Source organism: Macrobrachium nipponense, chromosome 7 (assembly GCF_015104395.2).
Source record: "Macrobrachium nipponense isolate FS-2020 chromosome 7, ASM1510439v2, whole genome shotgun sequence".
In the NCBI taxonomy this organism is placed as follows: Eukaryota; Metazoa; Arthropoda; class Malacostraca; order Decapoda; family Palaemonidae; genus Macrobrachium; species Macrobrachium nipponense.
The window spans coordinates 115,887,462-115,910,320 of record NC_061109.1 but is presented as its reverse complement, the minus strand read 5'-3'; the positions used below and the strand labels follow the sequence as shown (position 1 = coordinate 115,910,320).

Here is a 22,859-nt window from a genome sequence, read left to right as displayed (position 1 = left end):
TGGAATGTAAAACTACAAACATCCAATACTGTAACTGTATCCATGTGACAGAAGTTGGATAAGTGTTCTTGAAAGAACTACATGATGGTCAATTTCCAAATTACTGATTGAGGCCAAACGCCAAATTCTGAGACCTATGAGGTACACCACTATGGGAAACTGAGACTAATAGGTTTTATAGGTGTAACAGAAGGAAAACCTTGAAATTGCTCAAAGAAACAATTGCTATGAGAGGGTGGGAAGTATGATAAAAGTACATTGAAAGGAATTAAAAGGTTGCAGCTTGGGGTCAAAGGGAAACTGCAAAGAAGATAAAGTAATGATTAATGTGAACTGATGGTACTATCGCCCTATATGGAGATATACAAAGCTGGAAAATTTTGAAGACACTTGCACAGGTCCAACTCCATGAAATGTGACCTATATCTCATCAAAGTCACAGAACCAAGGCCTGAGGCCTCTGGAGGGATAGGATTATTAAGGGCTATAGTATTGGTGGAGAGAGGCAAATGAGATCCGAGGCATTGGGATGGGTATGTTATAGTTTTGTTGTTCATGCTTGCCGGTCAGATTTTCATCGCTGTTTTACTCTTTCATAATTCTCATTAACATGGAAAGTGGGGCTACTTTGCCAAATCACAAAAAGCTATGAAAATCTCCACATTCAACCTATGCTATCACGCTACAGTATTATTATTTAAAGTCTACATATATTCTGCTCCTCAAGCTCCTTCTGATTTAATGCGTCCCATATGCACAAACAGATATGCTTTAAGGGTGCCGCCAGCCATATAGGGCGAAAAACACAAAATCATGAAAAAATTCATGGAGTTTCTTATGGCAATGGAGAATGTGTATATGAAATATTTCTTCAAAATTCCTCTTACTTTTATAGTTACAGGGTAATTAGTAAAAGTAATTCAATAAGCCAAAAACATTGATCCATACAAGAAAATGCAGTATTTCTTGTTATTGTAAATTTTGATAATTATTATCAAACAAATTGTGAGCAATTGCATCTGTAGAGATTCCATGAGTCACAAGATGGGAAGACTGAGCTTTACAGCCTTCAGTGGGAGCAGAAACAGGAAGGAGAGTACACGTTCGAGTTTCACCTCTGACATTCACTTGCTTTTACGTCTGTTTTTCTTTGTTTTGGCAAGGTTTTCATCATGCCAAAGAGGAAAAGACATTAGCAAAACATCTCGCTAACATACAGAGTAAGAAAATTCGCTCTAGTAAGAGTTCAGAAGGTCATAATATTGGCGATATTAGTGGAGTAAGTGAAGGAGAGCGAGAGTTGTGTAAAAAGGAGTCTTGCCTGAAGCAATGCCCCAGGCTGCGATCTTAGAGCAAAGGGATCTTCATTTATAATTAAATGATGATAAATAACATAGTTTTGGTTTATTAATAACCCAAAAAGTCATATAAAATTCATAATAATCATGATTTACTATCACCGTCTTTGTAAAAAATACAAAGAAAATCTTTGAACACCCGTATCTCAAAACTACACTTATTGACCTTCAAATATATAAAGGTATAAACCACGAAGGATATTGTAGCTTATACCTTTTGTGATTCAGTTATTGACCTTCAAATTCCATCTTCTAACTAAGTTTTAAAGCTATAGCATTGAAATTTGGTGTATAACTTAGACAGACATTAAAGAACAATCAAATCTAGCCCCTTTTTCCAACTTTAGTATAATTTTTTTTTCTTATTTTTTTTTTGCTAATCTATTGGGTTATTTTTTTTTACTATAATAAATAAATTCATATCTAGCAAAATAACAACTTTTAGAAAAAAAAACTCATTTGACTGGAGGTCTAAATCAGGCCTATATATGGTAGTAATTGCAGATCTTAAGTATCAAGGGAGGATAATTTGAAAAATTTCCATTTTCGGGATAAATCTCACTGGCGTCACAAAACTGAGAGGCGAAAATCATATGCGGGTTTGGAGATGTCCCAAGTCACCTCATTCAGTGGTATGAATGTCAAAGCCCTGTCCTTAAAAAATGGCAATAGCCAGCAGGCGCCCTTAACTTTTCATTCATGACTAAGTTGTAAAACTGAGAAACAAAAGTGAAAAGTTTGGGAATTGGCATTTTGTAAATTCACAACCACTTAGTTAAATTACTCACTTCCCTACTGATAATGATGCATGTGACTTAAACATAACGGGGCTTTTTGTTAAAAATTTTGTCTTCGATCACATCAAGTCACTTGGTAAAATCCACACTCGTTTCCAAAATTAATCATTGAAGCTTTTATTGCCATGTTGTTCAATTTAACTAGCCTTTTCCTTACAGTCTTTCAATAAAAAAGCAACATTAACTTCTTCTAAGATAACAAATTGTTTGTTTGTATGGTGTTTTTATGTTGCATGGAACCCAGTGATTATTCAGCAAAGGGACCAACGGCTTTAAGTGACTACCGAACAACGTCGAGAGTGAACTTCTATCACCGGAAATATATAACTCTGACCCCTCAATGGAGTGCCTGAGAATTGAACTCGTGGCCACCAAGGGGGCAGGCAAAGACCAAACAGACCATGCCACTGAGGCACTTAGGATAATAAATTGCATTAAAACCTTTGTACATAATACACATCCTACTATACTGTACAGCACAAAAAGAAATGCTCCAACCTCTTATATAAAAATGCCTGTCCCTTTTCAAAGAAAAAAATTTAACACGGTTTTCATAACACTGTAAAACCAAATTACCTGTTTCTCTCTCTCTGCAGTTTGCTTGTTGTCGAAATCTATTGCTGGTTTGGCATTTGGGTCAGGCTTCTCTTTGATTTTTTCCATTATAAATGACAACACAGTTAAAATGGCATCTACATTCCCCGTGATGAGACACACCCTTTCCGTTGTACCTGCAACAAAAAGTTTCAATAAAGTAGAGTACAGTAATAACCTGAACTTAATGCAAGGTTAGGTTCCAGGCCCCTCCCCTAAGGGGAAGTTTAATGTAAGTTTGGCATGGTCTCTAAAATTACTAATAAATGCTCACTTCTAGAGTTTGAACCCTACATATGACACCAATCATACTCCCTCAGCACTAAGCTAACTTTTAAATGAAATTGAAGTTACTGTGATTTGATTTAAAAGTTAGATTAATACATTACCCTTAAAAAAGAAATAACTGGTTGGCGTAAAAATAGTTACAGTAACTCCTAAGTAAATAGATATGTATCCATTTTTGTATGTATACTAACATTACCCCTAATTCATGGGATGCCATTTTCTTTTTCCCTAAAAGTAAAAGAAGCTTCTTTGCATCACTAAGTGAACTTCATAAGTCTGTTATAACAGGTACAAATTCAATACAATAAAGAAAACTTATGTACATACGTAATGTTTGCATGGGGTGAAGGTAAAACTCAATCAATTTAAAAATGATATTGTTAAGATACAATAAAGTTTGTTCATACTTACCTGGCAGATATATATGTATATAGCTGTATTCTCTGAAGTCCGACAGAATTTCTAAAACTTACGACACACGTAGTGGGAGTTAGGTGGTTAGTACCCATTCCCGCCGCTGGGAGGCGGGTATCAGGAACCATTCCCATTTTCTATCAAATTTTCTATTTCCACTGTCTCCTGAGGGGAGGTGGGTGGGTACTTTAAATATATATATCTGCCAGGTAAGTATGAACAAACTTTATTGTATCTTAACAATATAATTTTGTTCATGAAACTTACATGTCAGATATATATATAGCTGAATCCCACCTTTGGCGGTGGGAGAGACAGAATAGGACTTTAGGAAGCATATACATGTAGATGATTGACATCTTGGTTCCTTACCTGTTAGCATAGCTGACTTCGTGATTACTGTCACCCAAGCCTGCTTCTGCTTTATTAGACTTGCCAGCAAGGTAGTGGTGACCTGTGTAGCTGGTGCGCTCTAGATGATCTGTCAACGGGGACGTGACCACAATGTGACTAGACCATGACCATACTTATGAGGGCAACGAAGCAAAACCACCACCTAAGCTAGCCTAACAAAATAACTCCCACATATAAAGGCTAACGGAAGGGAAGTCCGCATTCGGCGGCCGACCCTACAACCAAAAAACAATGCAAAGATTAAAAAACTCACCTACCCTTTTCTATGGGAAAGGATGAGTGCTACTTCATGCCCCCAAAATAGTGTCTGCGGCGACGTATGGCCCTAGAGAGTAACAGTTCTCGTACGTCGTTCTCGCCTCCCGCAGGTAGTGCGAGGCGAACACCGAGTTATTCCGCCAAAAGGTGGCACTCAAAATGTCGTTGAGAGCCATGTTTTTCTGGAAGGCTACCGAGGTCGAAATAGCCCTCACCTCGTGGGCGTTCACCTTTAACAGCCTCAAGTCACTGTCATTGCATGATGATGCGCCTCCTTTATGGTGTCCCTCAAGAAGAATGCTAGAGCATTTTTAGACATAGGCATATCTGGTCTCTTGACTGAACACCATAAGTTCTCAGAAGAACCTCTACAATTCTTCATTTTCCGCAGGTAGGTTCTTAGAGCCCTGACAGGGCACAGGACTCTTTCTGGCTCTTGACCAATGATCTCCGCCATACCCTTAATCTCGAAAGACTTAGGCCAAGGGTTGGAGGGATTTTCGTTTTTCGCCAGAAACGTCATCCCCAAAGAGCAGACTGCATTATGCCCTTTGAAACCGACGTGCTTACTGATCGCTTGTATTTCACTAACTCTCTTCGCCGTCGCCAGAGCAGTTAGGAAAATAGTCTTTCTAGTCAAGTCTCGAAAAGACACAGCATAAAATGGTTCAAAGCGACCCGACATCAAAAACTTAAGGACCACGTCTAAGTTCCAAGAAGGCAACTTAGGGAGAGGCACCTTGGTGGTCTCAAAAGATCTCAAGAGATCATGAAGATCTTTGTTATTCGCTAGATCCAGTCCTCTATGGCGAAAGACTACAGATAAAACGCTTCTGTAGCCCTTAATTGTCGGCACTGCTAACTTTAAATCTCGTCTGAGATAAAGGAGAAATTCGGCGATCTGGCTCAGAGAGGTCGTGGTAGAGGAGACGCCCTTCTTCCTGCACCAGTTCCTAAAAGCTGCCCACTTCGATTGGTACACAGCGATCGAAGAAGGCCTCCTTGCGGTGGCGATAGCTTTAGCCACAGGTTTTGAAAAACCTCTCGCTCTGGCCAACTTCTGAATAGTCTGAACGCAGTCAGACTCAGAGCAGAGAGGTTTTTGTGGTACCTCTTGAAGTGGGGCTGTTTGAGTAGATCTCTCCTCGACGGAAGCGATCTCGGAAAGTCTACCAGGAAGGACATTACCTCTGTGAACCAGTCTGCTGCGGGCCAAAAGGGGGCGATCAACGTTAACCTCATCCCTTCTGAAGCTGCGAACTTTCTCAGCACTTCTCCCGGTATCTTGAACGGGGGAAATGCGTTGAGGTCCAGGCCCGTCCAATCCCAAAGCAGGGAGTCTATTGCCACTGCTCCTGGATCCAGAACAGGGGAGCAATAGAGAGGAAGTCTTGTTGTCCTCGATGTCGCAAAAATGTCCACTAGAGGACATCCCCAAAAGACTCCACAGCTCCTGGCATACCTCCTGGCGGAGGGTCCACTCCGTCGGCAGCAGTTGTCCTTGCCGACTGAGGTGGTCCGCGCGGATGTTCTCGACTCCGGCGATGAACCTTGTGAGGATCGTGACTTCTCTTGCTTTCGCCCATAAAAGAATTCCCTTCGCCAGAGCGAACAGGGAGCGAGAGTGCGTTCCTCCTTGCTTCTTTAAGTACGCCAGGGCTGTGGTGTTGTCCGAGTTGACCTGGACTACGCGACGGGAGACTTTGTCTTGAAAGAACTGGAGCGCCAACTGGATTGCTGCCAGCTCTTTGATGTTGATATGCCAGGCTACCTGTTCCCCTCTCCAGGTGCCTGACACTTCCTCCCCCCTAGTGTTGCTCCCCATCCCGTGGAAGACGCGTCGGAGAACAACACTAGGTTGGGGTTCTGAAGCTTGAGGGAAATTCCCTCTGACAGCTTCAACGGATCGAGCCACCATCTTAGATGGCTTTTTACCTCTTCTGAGATAGTCAAAATCATGTCGAGGTTGTTCTTGTTGTCCAGCTGTCCGACAGGAAGAACTGAAGAGGTCTGAGGTGCAGCCTCCCCAGGGAAACAAACTTCTCCACCGAGGAAATGGTCCCCAGCAGACTCATCCATTCCCTCACCGAGCATGAATCCTTCCCTAGAAAGGCTGATACTTTCTCTAAGCCTTGTTGCTGACGTTCCTGGGATGGAAAAGCTCGAAGAGCCACTGAATCCATCTGAATCCCCAGATACACGATGGACTGTGTTGGGGTCAGATGTGACTTCTCGAAGTTTACCAGTAGTCCCAGGGACGTAGCTAAGGTCAAAGTCATTTGCAGGTCGTCCAGGCACCGGGTTTGCGAAGAGGCTCGTATGAGCCAGTTGTCCAAGTAGAGAGAGATCCTGATGTTGTTGAGATGGAGCCACCTCGCCACATTCTTCATCAAGATGGTGAACACAAACGGGGCCGTACTCAGTCCGAAACAGAGAGCCCTGAACTGAAATACCTTCCCTTTCAGGACGAACCGAAGGTACTTCATTGATTGGGGATGTATTGGGACGTGGAAATAAGCGTCCTGAAGGTCGAGTGATACCATCCAATCTCCAGGTCTTAAGGCCCCAAGAACTGACTGAGGTGTCTCCATCTTGAACCTCTGCTTCTCCACAAAGAGGTTCAGACGACTTACATCCAATACCGGCCGCCAACCTCCCGACTGTTTTGGAACCAGGAACTATCTGTTGTAAAATCCTGGTGATTCCAGGTCTAAGACCTGTTCCACTGCTCCCTTCTCGAGTATCTGCTCGAGCAGATCGAAAAGTATCCGTCACTTCTGACGATACGACGGAGACGAGTCCCTGGGAGTTGTACACAGCGGGGGCGGCTTCACGAAAGGGATCTTGTATCCTTTCTCTAGGATGTTGAGAGACCAGATGTCCGCCTCTCTCTCTCTCTCCAGGCTTCCACGAACAACCGTAGCCTGGCTCCTACCGGCGACTGAAGGACGGATTTCTCATTTCTTGCCCCTAGACTTAGCAGGGGCTCTTCCTCTAGGAAAGCTTCTTCCTCGGGGGGAAGATCTAGCAGATGTTCCACCACGAAAGGGCTTTTGCCTTTTAAGAGATTGACTTCCTGAAGACGTCGAAGGGCCAGCAGTACGTCGTGACGATTGTGCCAAAAGATCTTGAGTGGCCTTTTCTTGTAAACGGACAGCCAGACCCTTTACCATAGCCTGGGGGAAGAGATGGCTCGAAAAGGGAGCAAACAACAGTTCTGCCTTCTGCGAGGGAGAGAGAGACTTGGCTGCAAAATTGCAAAATAGCGCTCTCTTTTTCAACACCCCTGCGCAAAAATGAGAGGCTAACTCCTCCGAGCCATCTCTGACGGCCTTGTCCATGCATGACAATACACTGGACAGCTCCCCGAGGCTAATAGAATCTGGTTTACGAGACTGGTTGTCAAGCACGCCCAAACACCAGTCTAAGAAGTTGAAGACTTCCAAAGAATGGAAGAGGCCCTTCAAATGGTGGTCAAGCTCTGAAGTCGTCCATGACACTTTTGCCGAAGCAAGGAGTGACCTTCTAGGAGCATCCACGATGCTGGCAAAATCCCCTTGAGCCGATGCAGAAACCTTCAGGCCCACGTCTTCACCTGTTTCGTACCACATCCCTGCCTTACTGCTAAGTTTAGACGGAGGCAGGGCAAAGGTGCTCCTCCCTTGTGCTTTCCTGACTCCATCCAAACGTTGACTTTACAGAAAGCTCTCTTGGTAGACAGGGATGTCTTCATCTTGACAAATCCGGAAGTCTTGCTGGCTTTCGAAGACGAAAATTGCGAGGGACGAGGAGGAGGAGGAGCAGAGGGGTAGAAAGGAGGAGGAGGAGCAGAGGGTAGAAAGGTATCGCCGAACGAGTCACGGAGAAGGTGAGCCGACTTGATAATCTGACGAAGCAGACGTAGAAGGTTGCTCTTCATCAACATCATCAGAAGAACAGCTTAACTCCCCTTCTTCCTTACCAGACTGCACCACCGAAGGAAGGGGCAAAAGACCTTTAGACCCGAGTCTCATTGCAGAACGGTGTCGAGAAGAAGAGGGCAAAGCACTAGAGACAGTATCTTTCACTGCAGCAGGATCAGGAACCAAATCGACTACTGCCTGAGGCGAAAACAAACGCGGTGTTGCTCGATGCAGAGAAGCGGCAATAACAGCATCGGGAAAAGCGTCCGAGCGTCAACGAACTTCCGTGTCAGCGTCCATACGAGCGTCCAGCGAAGCGTCACGCCCCGCGTCTTGACAAGCGTCAAAACAAACGTCACGTTGGGCGTCGAAACGAGCAGTTCGATGCGCAGCAGAAAGACAAGAAGCACGCTCCTTACTGCGCGAAGCAGCTGGCACTGAGGCCTGTCCAACAGGGGCAAAGTCCTCATCAACAAAAGCGTCAAGATCGGAACACTGAGCGTCACGCAGAGAAGAGAGGGAAGCGTCCAAAGGAGCAGGAAAGCAATCCTTGCCCCGAAAGCGATTATGTTGCTCTCTCCCCAAGGGAGAACGTGCCAGATGTTTACCGTCACCTCTAGAAGAACACTGGGGAGTAGAACGAAGTCTAGAGGGCGACAACCCAGGAGAAGGAGAAGAACGAGAAGGCGAGGGAGACTGTCTGGTCCTCTTAATCGGCAGTCTGTCATCCTTCCTACGTCATGGAACTGCCTCCTTCTGCTTAAGCAAAGCAGCAAGCTGTGGCTGCATAGTGAGGATGATTTCTGTCTAAGAAGGCTCCTTCTTAGGAGAAGAGCTGTGCCTGTGAGAAGACGAGGGGCGAGGGGACGCCTTCTTCCTTCTCACAGGAACTGCCCTGGATCTAGAGCGACTGGGGCGCTCGAAGACGTCATCGTCGGATGACGTCTTAGTCTTCTTCTGAGGCGGAAAAGCGGCAAAGCTCTCATGCGAAGACCCCAAATCAGACAAAACATGATGTGAAGCGTCCTGCTCTCAGAAGGTCCTCTTCAAAGGCCACGAATCCGAACGAGATTCCCACCCCTTGCGCGGGGAGGACGCGTCGGAAGACGAAAAACAATCCTTTAGAAGACGTGCACGAGCACGCTCCTTAGCAGCCTGGGAAGCGTCTACAGGAACTGCTGAAGGGACGTCAGATCGGTGGGGGATCCCCGTAACCCTCCTTCGGCCTTCGACATGCCCTCTCCCTGAGTCCTGGGAGTCTGGCAGAGGTCCCAGCCTAGAGGCGCTATAGGGCCGATCTGACGCCCCCTCCACTTCACTAGGGGCACTATCACTGCACTTCACTTCACTTTGCCTATTTTCTAAAGCAAGCACTTTGGATTCGAGATTCTGTAACGAATCCAAAATAACAGAAAGGGCATTACCCTCCGCAGTCACCACCTGAGGGCCCGAAGGCAACACTACGGGGTTAGGAGTTGCAAACTCTACAGGAGGGTTAGAAGGAGAAACATTACTGCCTTGTCTGCTATCCGACTTGCTCCTGGAGGATGACCTCCTGATCCTATCACGCTCCAACTTTCGAACGTAGGATTCATACGCCTTCCATTGGGAATCAGTCAAACTTTCACACTCTATGCAGCGAAAATCATATGCACACATTTGTCCCCTGCAACTCTTGCATACTGTGAGGGTCCACCGAAGCCTTCGGTAGCCTCACCTTACATTCATCCTTACTACACACCCTGGCGCTAGCCGAACTAGACCCAGACATCTTATTAAAGGAAAAAACCAAGCAAAAATCCAAAACAATCCACAATCAACATGTGCCTAGCTACCGATCCAAAGTAAAAAAAACAAGTCAATAGGATACTCAAATAGCCAAGTAGTTTTCCAAAATCCTGAGACGGAGGTATTGCAAACAGGTGTTTACAATACCGGCGACAGAGAAAATCTGATAGAAAATGGGAATGGTTCCTAATACCCGCCTCCCAGCGGCGGGAATGGGTACTAACCACTTAACTCCCACTACGTGTGTCGTAAGTTTTAGAAATTCTGTCGGACTTCAGAGAATATAGCTATATATATATCTGACAGGTAAGTTTCATGAACAAAAAAAGGTTTTACAGTAAATTCAGATAAAGTTTAGACCCGCACCTAAACTCCAGAGAGAGACTGATATAGAGATGAAGGCACTTCAATCTCAACACCTTACAGTGCTGGTCCTCAGCAAGATCTAAAAGTACTTGATGCAATACCGAGGAAAGTATGTATGGAATGATAACTTTGGAAGTAGACAGTGAAAAGTCTTATCTCCTCTAAACAGAAAACATTGATGTCTATAAGGTTCCAGGTGCTGAAAATTTCTCCAGAATGGTACCCTCAGCAACACAGACCACTGCTTCTGACCCCAGGCCATGGCAGTTTTATGATAACTTGAAAATCTTATTATTGGGAGGGGACATTCTAGCATCTCAAAGCAGTTAAGGAAATGCCTACATTAATGGAACTATATGGAATTGTGTAGTAGAGTTGATTTCTTCTCAACAGAAGAATGAGACATCTACAAAAAGCATTGGAAATTCTGAATTTTTTTTTTTTTGCCCTGAGGCTACAAGGGCTCTACAGGAGAATAAGCAATTCTTGAACTTGAAATTGTCAATAGAATTCAAGAGTAGATACAAGGGGCAGGCCTATAAGTCTGAATTAGGCAAAATTTAAGGAAAAATCCACTGCTCAAGCCTGAGGGCCAACAGAGTAGTAGTAATCATTCGTATGTCCCTGTTCATCTACATGCTAGGAAGCTAAATGAGTGTTCCTTAAATCCACACCAAGTGCCAAACTTACGGATGTTAAAGCCCTTGTATGCAGTTGTTCTTCCTGAATCCCCAATTGCTAAAACACTGCCCTTCCACAGAATGAATGATCGAACCAATATGTTGTTTCATTTCACCTAAAGCAGCAAACTTCCCGCAAAGACTGTTTCTGAGCGGGAATGAACCTGCTAAGCATCCTGATGTCTTTCCACTGCCCTGACATCTGAAAAGTTTTTCCAGGTGTAGTGTTGACCATTCCATGTTGCATGACAGTGTAATGACACTAGTTAAACTCTGTGTTGCATGACAGAGGGAAAAGACCAAAACTTGGACTTAGGTTTAAGAGCCAAATGGACGATTCCTGGTTACAGAGTCCCTCCTACAGTCCTGTAGCCAAAGATGGTTTTGAATTACTTACAAATTTAATGAACGTTATTTGTAAGTTGTAATTCTTGCGCTGAAACTGTATATTATTTGAGCATGATTATCTGAAAATATCCCGTGAGGCCATGTTTCCTTTCCTAATGAGGAAAAGCCCTTACCATATAGGAAGTTTCCTTCATGTCTAAAATTCTTCATCTTGACCAACAAGCATTAATTAAGTATCATCCCCACATCACTAGATAAGAATGGGGATATAAAGAATTAACAATATAATGCATAGAAATTGGGCCAGAAGAAGCAACAGGACCTTGGCCTTTGGAATACTGTTGACAGAGTTGGCTAACCTGAATCACTGATTCAGTAGAAGTGTCTTGCTCCTAAAGTCGACACCATCTACCAATGGGCAACAAGTCCCTGACATAACTTATAGAGGGCTGCACACTAACCCAAACAAAGTGGCCAGAACAGCAATATCTTCTAGTAAAAACATCTTGAAGGAACTTTGCATGACTGTGGATGTATGGTAAGCTTTTTTGTATGGTGTTTTTACGTTGCATGGAACCAGTGGTTATTCAGCAATGGGACCAACGGCTTTACGTGACTTCCGAACCATGTCGAGAGTGAACTTCTATCACCAGAAATACACATCTCTCACTCCTCAATGGAATGGCCGAGCATCGAACCCGCGACCACCGAGGTGAGAAGCAAACACCAAACCAACCACGCCACTGAGGCACTATGTGTGGTAAGTGGAATACATTCTGCATGTGTACCACAAGTCTGACTGTTCTTTGGAAAGGCACTAAAAGCATGCTAGAAAACCAACAAGTATATGGGCTGATACTTACTGTTATTCAGTCTCCAAATGTCCAAGAATATCTCCAATTACTTATGGGTGTCTTCCTAAACAATTACCCTTGGACCATCATTCCCTCTATATACAATCTCCTACTAAAAGACACTTATGAGAGATTTCTGCTGAAGACAAGGGAAGCTATGAGAGGGAGATTAAACAAGTGGAGGACAACCAAAAAGAATCACAAATGCCTTCACCGTGTCCCCCATGTAACGTACTGGTCCCAAGTCTCTCCATGCATGTTAGGAGGTTGCAACTGTCCATATCCCAGAACCTGAATCTGCACTGATCCCCAACTTATCCCGAAAGGCATGAAATAAGACTACCAATAGATAATCCCTTTTCACCTTAAACCGAGCTGCATAAGCAGACAGGAAGCCAAAGTGTTCTCAATTCTTCCAAACCGAGTGAGTATAAGCATGAGGACATTACCTTGCAGCATCAGAAATGAGTTACATGTTTTAGTTACTTGTTTCCTTGCTAAAAACTCCCGCAGGGTTAGCGTCTCCACCTCTCTAAGAAGTCACAGAGACGAGACAACGTAGATAAAACGATAACTCGTGTTGGACTGAAAATCCATCAGCATGTCTGTCAGTCTCGAGTTCATTTCCCCACAGGAAAGAGAAAGAAAGCTGAGCTCCAACTAAAAATGGTTAAAAGACCAATTAGCATTGTACAGCAAAAGGTGGCCTTCGGCTCTCCGTGACTTTAAAAGACAAGACGACAGGCCAGGCCGACACAAAGGGAGATTGTGTGTCTGAGGACGAGAAGTTATGAAATGCTCTCTAATTAGAGAAAGCGTTGGTTCTCTTCTCCAATATTTAGAGGGCGCCTAAATATGCTAAGACAATTAAGATATATTCTCTATGTGGCCTTTTTCCTCAACAAAATGAGGATACAGCATAGCGTAGTGTGGCAACAAATGCCAACCGGCCCAAATGAGTTCCTCCAACTCCATTCAAACTCTTCTTCAGTCAGCGGGCGATGGGAGGAGACAGCTGCTGATAGGAGGTAAACAAAAGAGCTTTAAGTGTTCCTCTTTCTCTGCAACCCTTGACGACAAAAAGCGACACTTGTTGATAAGAGGTGACAGCAGCTGAGTGCTGTATCGAATCCACCACAACTCAATGAGAGGAAGACAGTTTAAGCGACTCGGGATTCGGCCAAGTCCACACAAGTCAACTGCGTTCACACGAGTCAACAATGTCCACAGCAGGGTTCCCAGATGTATCAGACCAAATTATCGTACCAAACCTCTTCAAATCATCGTATTTTGATCAATAATCGTTTATCATACAGAGGGTCAAATTATTGTACTCGTCCGATAATTATGGTACGTCTGAGAACCATGGTCCGCAGTCCGCACAAGTCAACTGAGGGAGAGAGAGAACGATGCGCCAGAAGTGGGAGGCAGTGGGAGAGGAGTTACAATGATGCTCCCGCCTCGTCCGAAAGCGATCGTATATACTTGAAAGCATTCCTATGTGAAACTAAGTTAGAAATCTCTGAAGCTAGAATATCTAACTCGGCGAGAACTTCAGATACTACAGACAGTGTACATATAAAATTCCCCAATTATCTAAATAAAGAAACTAGTTAGTTCTCCCTTAAAAACACAGGATTTTACTTTTATTGGGCCAAATGATCTTACCTGGATAGAAATCATTAGCTTTTGACATCTTCACCCTAGCCGAAGTGTCTTTCTGTAGCTGGGCTATAGTTTCACCACCTTTTCCAATAATTGCACCTGCTGCCACACTTGGCACAAGGATCTTCAAGTGATATGTCCCATCACTCTGCATATCTGTGAAAAAGATATATAGTTTTATTAATATGAAATAAAGATATTAATTACAAGATACAATTAGTTTTAGATTAATGAAGTAGGTTATTTCAACTCTTCCTCTACTTTTATCCAATAGCAACAGCTCTCATACTTTTAATAAACATAAACATACATTTTTATTCCCCCTTTCCTTTACTATTCAAAAATTTTTTCTTCTGGCATGTAATTACATAAAAGGCTACAAACATCACAATTTTTGAAATTAAATTGTATTTTTCCTAACTATACAAACCTGAGATCCTTTACTTGAAGAATTACTTTCAGAGTAGGCTGGAATGTGGCCATTAAATTCTTGAAGAAGGTGGTTAGACAGTAGCTATCGTCTGGTAGGCGGGTAGGCCCGCCTGCCAGGATGTAAACACTCCACACTCCCTTTTGGCCCAGGTTTGAAATTGAGGAGTGGCTGAGGGGGGCATAATGTAAAGGACCTCAAGTTTGTATAGTTAGGAAAAATACAATTTACTTTCAAAAATTGTGATTTGTTCCTACATGATATACAAACCATTGATCCTTTACATAAGGAAGACTCACTAATTGGTGGGAGGAATGTGAGTGAGCCTCGAGAACTGATTGGAGTTCTGCACACCTGGGATATTCCTCTGGTCGTACGAGTGAGGAATGGCCTGCTTCTGACAACTTGATCAGAGTAAAGAGCTGAATGATCAAGTCAGACATCTGGGCCTTTTCGAAATGAGTGAGGAATCATAACTCATCTGAAAATGGGCTGGAAAGAATACTTAGAGTGTCGGAGGCATTAATGTAAAGTTCTGGGAGGGGTTTGCATTATTGCCAGTCTCCTTCCTTCCCTTGCTAGAGGAAGGAGTGGGCTGCTTCTATGATTCTGAAAAGAAAAATAGTAAGGAAGCTCGATGTGCAAGCTTATCGCATCAATCGCCCGACCAGCTAGTGTAAGTGTAAGTCCTATCCTCAACCTGAAGGAAGAGGCATAGAAGGATGAGGAGGGGAAGGTGGAGATGCCAGTCACTCTCGCATCCTTCTTACCTCTAGAACTGCACACCATAGGTGAGATGCAACTTGTCCTCTTGAGGGAGCCAGGTAAGCAAACACAACCTGTGACCATCCACCACCGATCCAAGGAAAAGAGGTTCCAAGGACCTGTGGGCAGACCCGAAGGAAGAAAGATATAAATATGGTCGCAATGAGACTTCATCTATCTTCCAGTCCAACATATTCTTTGGAGTGATGAAATGTACCCAGCCACTGGATGTATCCAACTGTAGAGAAGTCTCTCATGATCTTGTAAGACTCGGAGAAAGACGTGTCATTGGACACTTCTGCATTGGCAGTCTGCAGTGGATAAAGGCATCGACACTTAATGAAGGGTATCGATCCTTCATAGGTACAGCAACACACCAATAGGACAAAGTAATGACTGATTGGGATCAACCAATACAAAGTCCACAGCGCAGGAAATCAGGAAGGACTCGGACACGTCCACAGTTGTCGAATGACTGCGTTGCCGCCATCCCAAGACAGTCACGACGTGACACCAGCCTTTTGAAGGATTATGCCGAGAACAACCATACAAATCGTCTATCTTGTTTGCCAACGATGTTGGGAGACGAGATAATGATTCTCATGAGGCATGTGCACATTGGAAGAGTCAAGTACCTTCTTAAGACCAAGGTCCCTATGTTGGCAAGACAGAAGTTTCTCATCAGCAGTTAAATCTCAACCAAGGGGAAACAATACTATATTACTAGCGAATGACTAAGGTAAATGTGGACTTATGTCTTCACAGTTGAATCAAGAGAAGTAAATTCATGATTCTGATCATTGAAAAAGTCCTGTCAATGACACCAACCAGTGCCCCAGGATGGCTTTAACCCCTGTAGTTTTACAGAGGACTGAAAAAGTAATTCCGCTATTTCATTGCTGCTTGGCGAGAAAGCCAGAGCTTGCAATGAAGGCGGAGTCTTTCAGTTTTGAAAACACAGGGATTGTACTGCCTGAAGAACCACTTCTTGTGGGTTGGATCAAGGAGGAAGTTTCTATTTACTTTGGAAGCAGAGCTGGTCAGGCGTGGAACAGGCAAAGTCTTCCATTATTTATTTACAATTTGGGGTGAGCAAAGAATAATTGAACACCTTATGAATTAGGAAAAGTATATTAGAAGACAATACTCAAATTATCTGTAAAAAATCACTCTGTGTCATCGCAGTGGCCTATGGGGCAGGTGCGATGGAATAGAAGACTAGGCTACAGACTTCTGTTATACCGTGGGGCAACCAGAAAGACAATAAAGAGTCTAATGAGATATACCTCTGTCTGAAAATTCTTGCAACAGCAAATGAGGTGCAGGAGAGATGGGCATTATGCGAGAATTCCGAGCCAACCAGAGACCTAAGTCTGATTGGATTTGAACTGGTAGTTAATCCTTGACAGAGAAACAATACCAAACCAAAAAGAATCTCGGAGAGCGAGCAGTACCGAGGCAGAGCTGTATACCACTCGCTTGACTCGTTACACTGAGTTGCCTAGTAGTGTATTCCATGATGGACTGCATTCGGCTAGAACCATCTAATGCAAAAAAGATACACTAGAGTGCTAAAAGATACACTCAAGCATCTGCATATTAACCAAAATGGGAAAGAAGAAACCTTCTTGTTCAGTGATAATGCAAATGTTGTGGTGTTCGGAAACAATACCAGTAGTTACCTTAAAATAAAAATTGCTAACTATTGGGGGGCCCAAAAGGCTGTCCTGAGTTTCTGGTTAATTAAGAGAAGGTACTATTCGTCTCGGTCACATAGTACCAGAAGAATTAACTTACAGATATGCGCCTACTACTCGGACGATGCAACTGATAACAGAAGCATGTCGAGAGATATATACTAGTATATTTGTAGGTTCCTGTAACTCGCACTCCAGCCTAATTCTTCTTCATTCGAGGGACAAGAATAAGGACTGGAAGCAGCCCTCCTTCATTCTCTAATGAAGAGATCAGTGTGGATGTCCCGCAGGGAGACTTCTACGGTGATAACAGGATACCGAAGACGACTAGTTCAAGCCAAACTGGTTGTTCCCAAAACAGTAGCACTGGAGTGGCGTTCAAACCTCTCAGTGCTATCCATCCTGAACAGATTGACGTACGTTCAGTAAGATCATAAGATTGAACCAAAAACAGTCTCTCAGGTTTGAACTCCAAGGAGTAGACTCAATAGAATTCCAATTATTTCCTTGTTCATTCCGGCATAACCAGAAAGTAGAGGGAAAAAAAAGAGGAGGACTGACTATTCTTGACCACTCTTCTCTGAACTTGTGATGTTTTCACTTTGTTAAACGAAGCATTCATTTCCTGCTACCGTATTGTTCGAGGCCGAAGCTCCGAGAAGAAAAATACAGTGATTCTTTGTCTACTGTCCTACGTGTTCGGACCCTAAGGTCCAATAAACGAGAAAAAAAAACCCGACTCTTGTAAGACAATAACCAGGAGAGCCTTGTCTCGTCCTGGTACTCGGCAATATGATGAAGCCAAGCTCTTAGCGAGCACCAGCAAAACCAAGGGATCCAGGTGCTTGGCGAGACTTCCGATTATTGTAATACTTATCGGGAATGCCCGTTGCCCGAGTGTTTGGAAATCACAGAAAACCAAATCACTCTGTGAACGCCAGAAATTCGAAGGAATTTAATGGCTTAGTGAGACTCCCGATTTCCTTAATAACAGTTACCGGGGATGTCTGTCTTGCCTGTGTGTTTGGAAATTATAGAAAACCGTAACATTCTGAGAATGCCAGAAATTCCAAGGAATTTAAGCATTCAGCGAGATTCCTGGGTATTGTATTAATAATTTCCAGGAATTCTCATTTCGTCAGTGTTTGCAGATCAAAACTACCAAAACACTTGGAGAGAGCTAGAAAATCCCAAGAATTTAAGCGCTCGGCTTAAATTCTTGACTCCCATAGAAATAATATTACTATACATATTATAGTATTATTGGAAAATACTATTAATAATAAACTTATTACATACATGTACCATAAAAATGATCTCATCTCAGAGAGAGAGAGAGAGAGAGAGAGAGAGAGAGAGAGAGAGAGAGAGAGAGAGAAACTGCATAAAAATAATTAAAATTGTTGACCATTATATGGCAATGTTCCCCTCCCGTCACATTATTTGACATCTTCCTGAGCTCGAGCTTCTCTGGAGTTCAGAGAAGGTAGAGAACGGATACAGAGAAAGACGAAGGGAAGAATTTTCATTTGAAATTAGTTATATTATCATTATTATTATTAACTATTTAAAAATATTAATAAACACATACATCTACCATAAAAATTCTCTCATCTCAGTAAGAAAGAGGAGTCATCCTTCATAAGTGAAATGGAAAGGTTATTTTTCTCTCTTTAAATTCTACCGAACACGAATTTTGTAATTATTATTAACAACTGAAAATATCAATAAACATATTACATACTAGTACCATAAAAATTCTTTAATCTCAGTGAGAGAGAGAGAGAGAGAGAGTAGAGAGGGGGTAGAGAGTGAGAGAGAGAGAGAGTGGAGAGAGAGAGAGGAGAGAGAGAGAGAGAGGAGAGAGAAATAGAGAAATTATATGAATACTTGGTGGTAACAACACAATAGCTCCTCCCCCCTTATCACATTACTTGATATATTTGACAGTTTTAGTACCTGGAGTTAGAGAGAGAAGACTGGGATTTCCTTCATTCTTACATGATTTTTTTAATTTATAAACTAAAATCTTACTAATTCGCTATAGTATTTTCTTTAATGAATTGATATTATTGCTGTTTACATTAATATTAACATTTGAAAATAGTAAATAATTTATTTATCATGGAAAAGACATATATGTACATCTGTGTGTGTGAGAGAGAGAGAGAGAGAGAGAGAGAGAGAGATATTATTATTTTTATTATGTGATATTTAATTTTACTGAACTTACTAATATGGTATTATGTGAATATTTAATTTAATTTTACTGAAACTTACTAATACGGTATTAATCAATATTATTTTCAACAAAATTGGTAAAATCCAAACTTGTTGTATCATAAAGAGAGAGAGAGAGAGAGAGAGAGAGAATTATATGAACACTCAGTGGCAACAACACATCAGCTCCTCCCCCTCCTGTCACATTACTTGATATATTTGACAGTTTTAGTACCTGGAGTTAGAGAGAGAAGACTGGGATTTCCTTCATTCTTACATAATTTTTGAAAATTATAAACTAAACTCTTACTAATTCACTATAGTATTTTCTTTAATGAATTGATATTATTGCTGTTAACATTAATATTTGAAAATAGTAAATCATTTATTTATCATGCAAAAGACATATATGTACATCTCTGAGAGAGAGAGAGAGAGAGAGAGAGAGAGAGAGAGAGAGAGAGAGAGAGAGAGAGAGAGAGAGAGAGAGAGAATTATTATTTTTATTATATGATATTTAATTTTATTAAACTTACTAATACAGTATTAAGTAATATTAATATTTCAAAATTAGTAAATCAGTTTTGTATCATAAAAGTAAATCAGTTTTGTATCATAAAATGTATTTCGTCATGAAAATAACATCTAAATACACTAATTGGTGATTATTTTCGTCGGAAAACCCCGCGAATAATGGGTAGATATGGTCCAGAGAGAAATACACAAATCCATGAGTCTGCAAATCAGGAGAACGTGAATACGGAGGGGCCCACTGTACATCCAGCCAGGCAGCACCTACCAAACGGTAGTTACTGCCTAACCACCTTGTTCAAGAATTTAACGGCAGTATTCCAGGCTATGCTGAAAGTAATTCCTTATGTATAGGACCGAGGGTTTGTATATTGTGTAGGAACAACACACCAATTATCATACGTAGGTCCCGTTTTGGTAGTATTCTTATAGGCTTCAAAAAATGAAGCAGCCTTCATCTTTTCAAGAACTTGCACTTCTTCCTTCACGAAAAATGTCAAATATAGCAAGGTATTATATCAATTGGGGCAACCAAAGGATTAAAGGTATGGCGTTCTAGCTTGCATCACGCTTCAGGACTGGCAACCCCAACATGACCTGGGGAGTGCCGGTAGTCCTAAACAGCTTCTCTAGTATTTTCAATATTGTCCACTATAGCATTAGGTGAAAGGCATACCAGTCACACCCAAACTTGTATCACAATTGAAAACATCCCTTCATAGCCATCACCAGACCCTAATATGATGCTTCATATAACTCCTCATTCTACTGCAAGACTTCCTAGTATTCAAAGCTCATGCATGCAACTCTCCTAGTTTTTTTGGATTCGACAAGAAGTGGTGCTTTCAATGCGGTATGGCCGTTGGCTCTTAGTTCTTTAGGGGACCTTGGAATATCAAATAAATCAATCTCCTCTGTGCCAATCTTTTTCTACACTTCTTGCTTTGACTTCCTTCTCCTATTTTTTCCTCTTTCTTTTCTTCTACTAAATTTTTGTCTTTTCTACATATAATGTGTAGTTGGGAACCAGTGTCAACTGTTTCCCTTACAGGGTTCTATGATACTAATTTCTGCTTTGTCAGTGCCTGCCTACGGGTAATTTAAACCAGTTTTACTCAAGTTTGAATATGTTTGCTATGTTACACTGCATTAACAATGCTATGCGCACAAAGAATAATCGACTTATGACTTTATGAATTTCAGTCTGATACTATGTATAATTAATTTGTTTATTATTTTGTCAAGTTACTTCGCCAACAGGTAATTTGTGATTTCATAATTATGTATGATTCCGAGATCTTTTTATTCTTATGGCCTTTATCTCTGCTCAGTGTTGGCCATGTGTTAAAATGCCCAGGTTATCGTTTATCAGCTTGCTTGCTTGCATACCTGCCTGCCATACTGCAGCATTTATATCAGTAGTAAATGAAATTACCCTCCTTACAATTTTCACCCAAGTTCCTCTGCACATGGCCTGCTGTCCTGTAGTTCATACTCTGCTCACTAAGGGGCTAGCTTACTGCCCATAAACGTACAGGAGTCTCAAGTCTTTTCAACTAAAGCAATGCTTGTAGATGTTGGCCTGGGCTGTAACCTAGGTCTTATTCTTGCAATTAGTAATGTATTGTTAACAGCTATTCATATCATATGCCTTCACTCGGGCATTTAAATTTAAACTGTACATATAGCAAGCAAAACTGAATAAGACGCCACACTTGTAACTGTCTTTTAACAACACTTTTTGAAATGACAAATTACTTTAATTTGTATATAACAAAGAATCAAAACAATATTCATAATAAAATGGTCCTATTAGGGACTCCAAGGGCACAAAAGTACAATGAAAATCTTTAATTATTCTACCAGTACAATATGCTGCTTCTTGTTTTTGTATACCTTCACATATGGATCAATTTATTAACTCACACCTATGAAAATATTTGACGTTTCCTGACTTAAAGGCTGATTAATCACCCTTAATGGACGGACTGATCCTTGAGAGTAGTAATAACAGGTTTGGGGTTGTGGGGGGATTGATCCTGTAGTTAAACAAAATTACGTGCAATCTGTAGTTAAAAAATATTATGCGCCATCAATTGGGAAAGAATTGGGTGGGAAAAAGGTGCCAATACTTTTATAGCCCATAAATTCACTTATGGCAACTTTTATACTGACTAAGATCACGAGTGTGGGCATCTCAGGATTTCAGTAGTGCTTGTGACTTGAAGGGGGGAATGCTCTGCATCTCTCTCTCACATGACGTCTTTTTGTAAATTTGCTCGTAAATATACCAAGGGGTGCTATTTTTTTTTTGTCTTTTTACGTAGTATGTCAGTTGTAAATGTAATTTTACAAAGAAAATTGCAAAGAAATATTAGCAAAAACATATAAAAGTAAAAAACATGTTACTGAATCTATGTTCTCAGTAAATTCATGTAAATATTTTTCAAAAAATATGCTAAGAAACTGTTACTGCTTTAATTTCTTATCTGTTTTGATATTGTGTGAGCAGTAATTATAATTTTACAAAAGAAAATAATTTATTTATTAGAAAAAATATATATATAAGTTGGTCAAATTTACATTCGTCTTGTAAAAGAGGCCCCAAAAGGGATTGTAAATTGTCATTTTCAACTTCTCATGGAAGGTAAGGAAATTTTTTTTAGAATTATCCTTCTTTCACCATGTGCATCTGCATATCTTCCTCTTTACATTGATGTGCCATCATGTATACATTTGCTATGTAATCTGACTTTTTTTTTTTTTTATACTGTAAACACTTTTGATACATGTAACCCCTTAGAGTTTTGCTTACTTTCATCTGGTTTGGGGAAAACTTTTTGTTTCCTAGCTAAATTATGAATACAATACTTTCTAAAACTGCTAAACTTCCATTATGTATATACAACAATATATATTCTTGCCAGCTAAACCTATTAACACTAAATATATAAAAAAAAACCTCACGACCTGTATCCTACTGAAAGTAGATATGAAATGACCAACATATATTGTAAAAATCTAAGGTGGTCATTAAAAATTGTCATGCAGAGTAACTACATTTTTAAAACACATAGATTTGACTACCAATGCTATCAGGAGAGAGGTTGTGAGGTTTTACAAGAGAAATAAGCTTGGATTTTTCTGTCAGTTCTGCATAAGAAATACTATTATGTAAGGAAGGAATTAAAATTGGAACTAAGGTCTTTATAATGATTTTTAAGGGTGTTGATGAAGTTACATAAGCTACTTGTTCATCGGATATGGTTGGTTATCCTATTATATAAACACACCACTTGCTCCTACGTCAACAGGGGTTAGTGAGTGACCATAGTCTTAAGGTCAGGGGTAAGCTAAACTGTAAAGAGGAATGGAGGTCAAAAATGGGTTAATATGGGCCATAAAAACAACAAACAAATAGCATTTCTCTATTATTTATGACACTCCAGTCCAGGTAAGACCTGTCACACATGGGAAACTTAGCTTTGAC

At 41.4% G+C, this 22,859-nt stretch overlaps 1 protein-coding gene across 4 annotated transcripts in view; it reads right to left on the bottom strand.

The window, feature by feature from the left end:
* LOC135217190 (RNA-binding protein Pasilla-like) overlaps nt 1-22,859 on the bottom strand; it is a 56,603-nt gene that overhangs the window by 32,563 nt on the left and 1,181 nt on the right. For all 4 annotated transcript variants that reach the window (XM_064252917.1, XM_064252919.1, XM_064252916.1 and 1 more), the window contains exons 2-3: nt 13,730-13,882; nt 2,732-2,886 (exon numbers count right to left, since the gene is read on the bottom strand). In XM_064252917.1, coding sequence (XP_064108987.1) covers nt 2,732-2,886; nt 13,730-13,882 — 308 coding nt within the window. The remainder of the gene's footprint in view (nt 1-2,731; nt 2,887-13,729; nt 13,883-22,859) is intronic.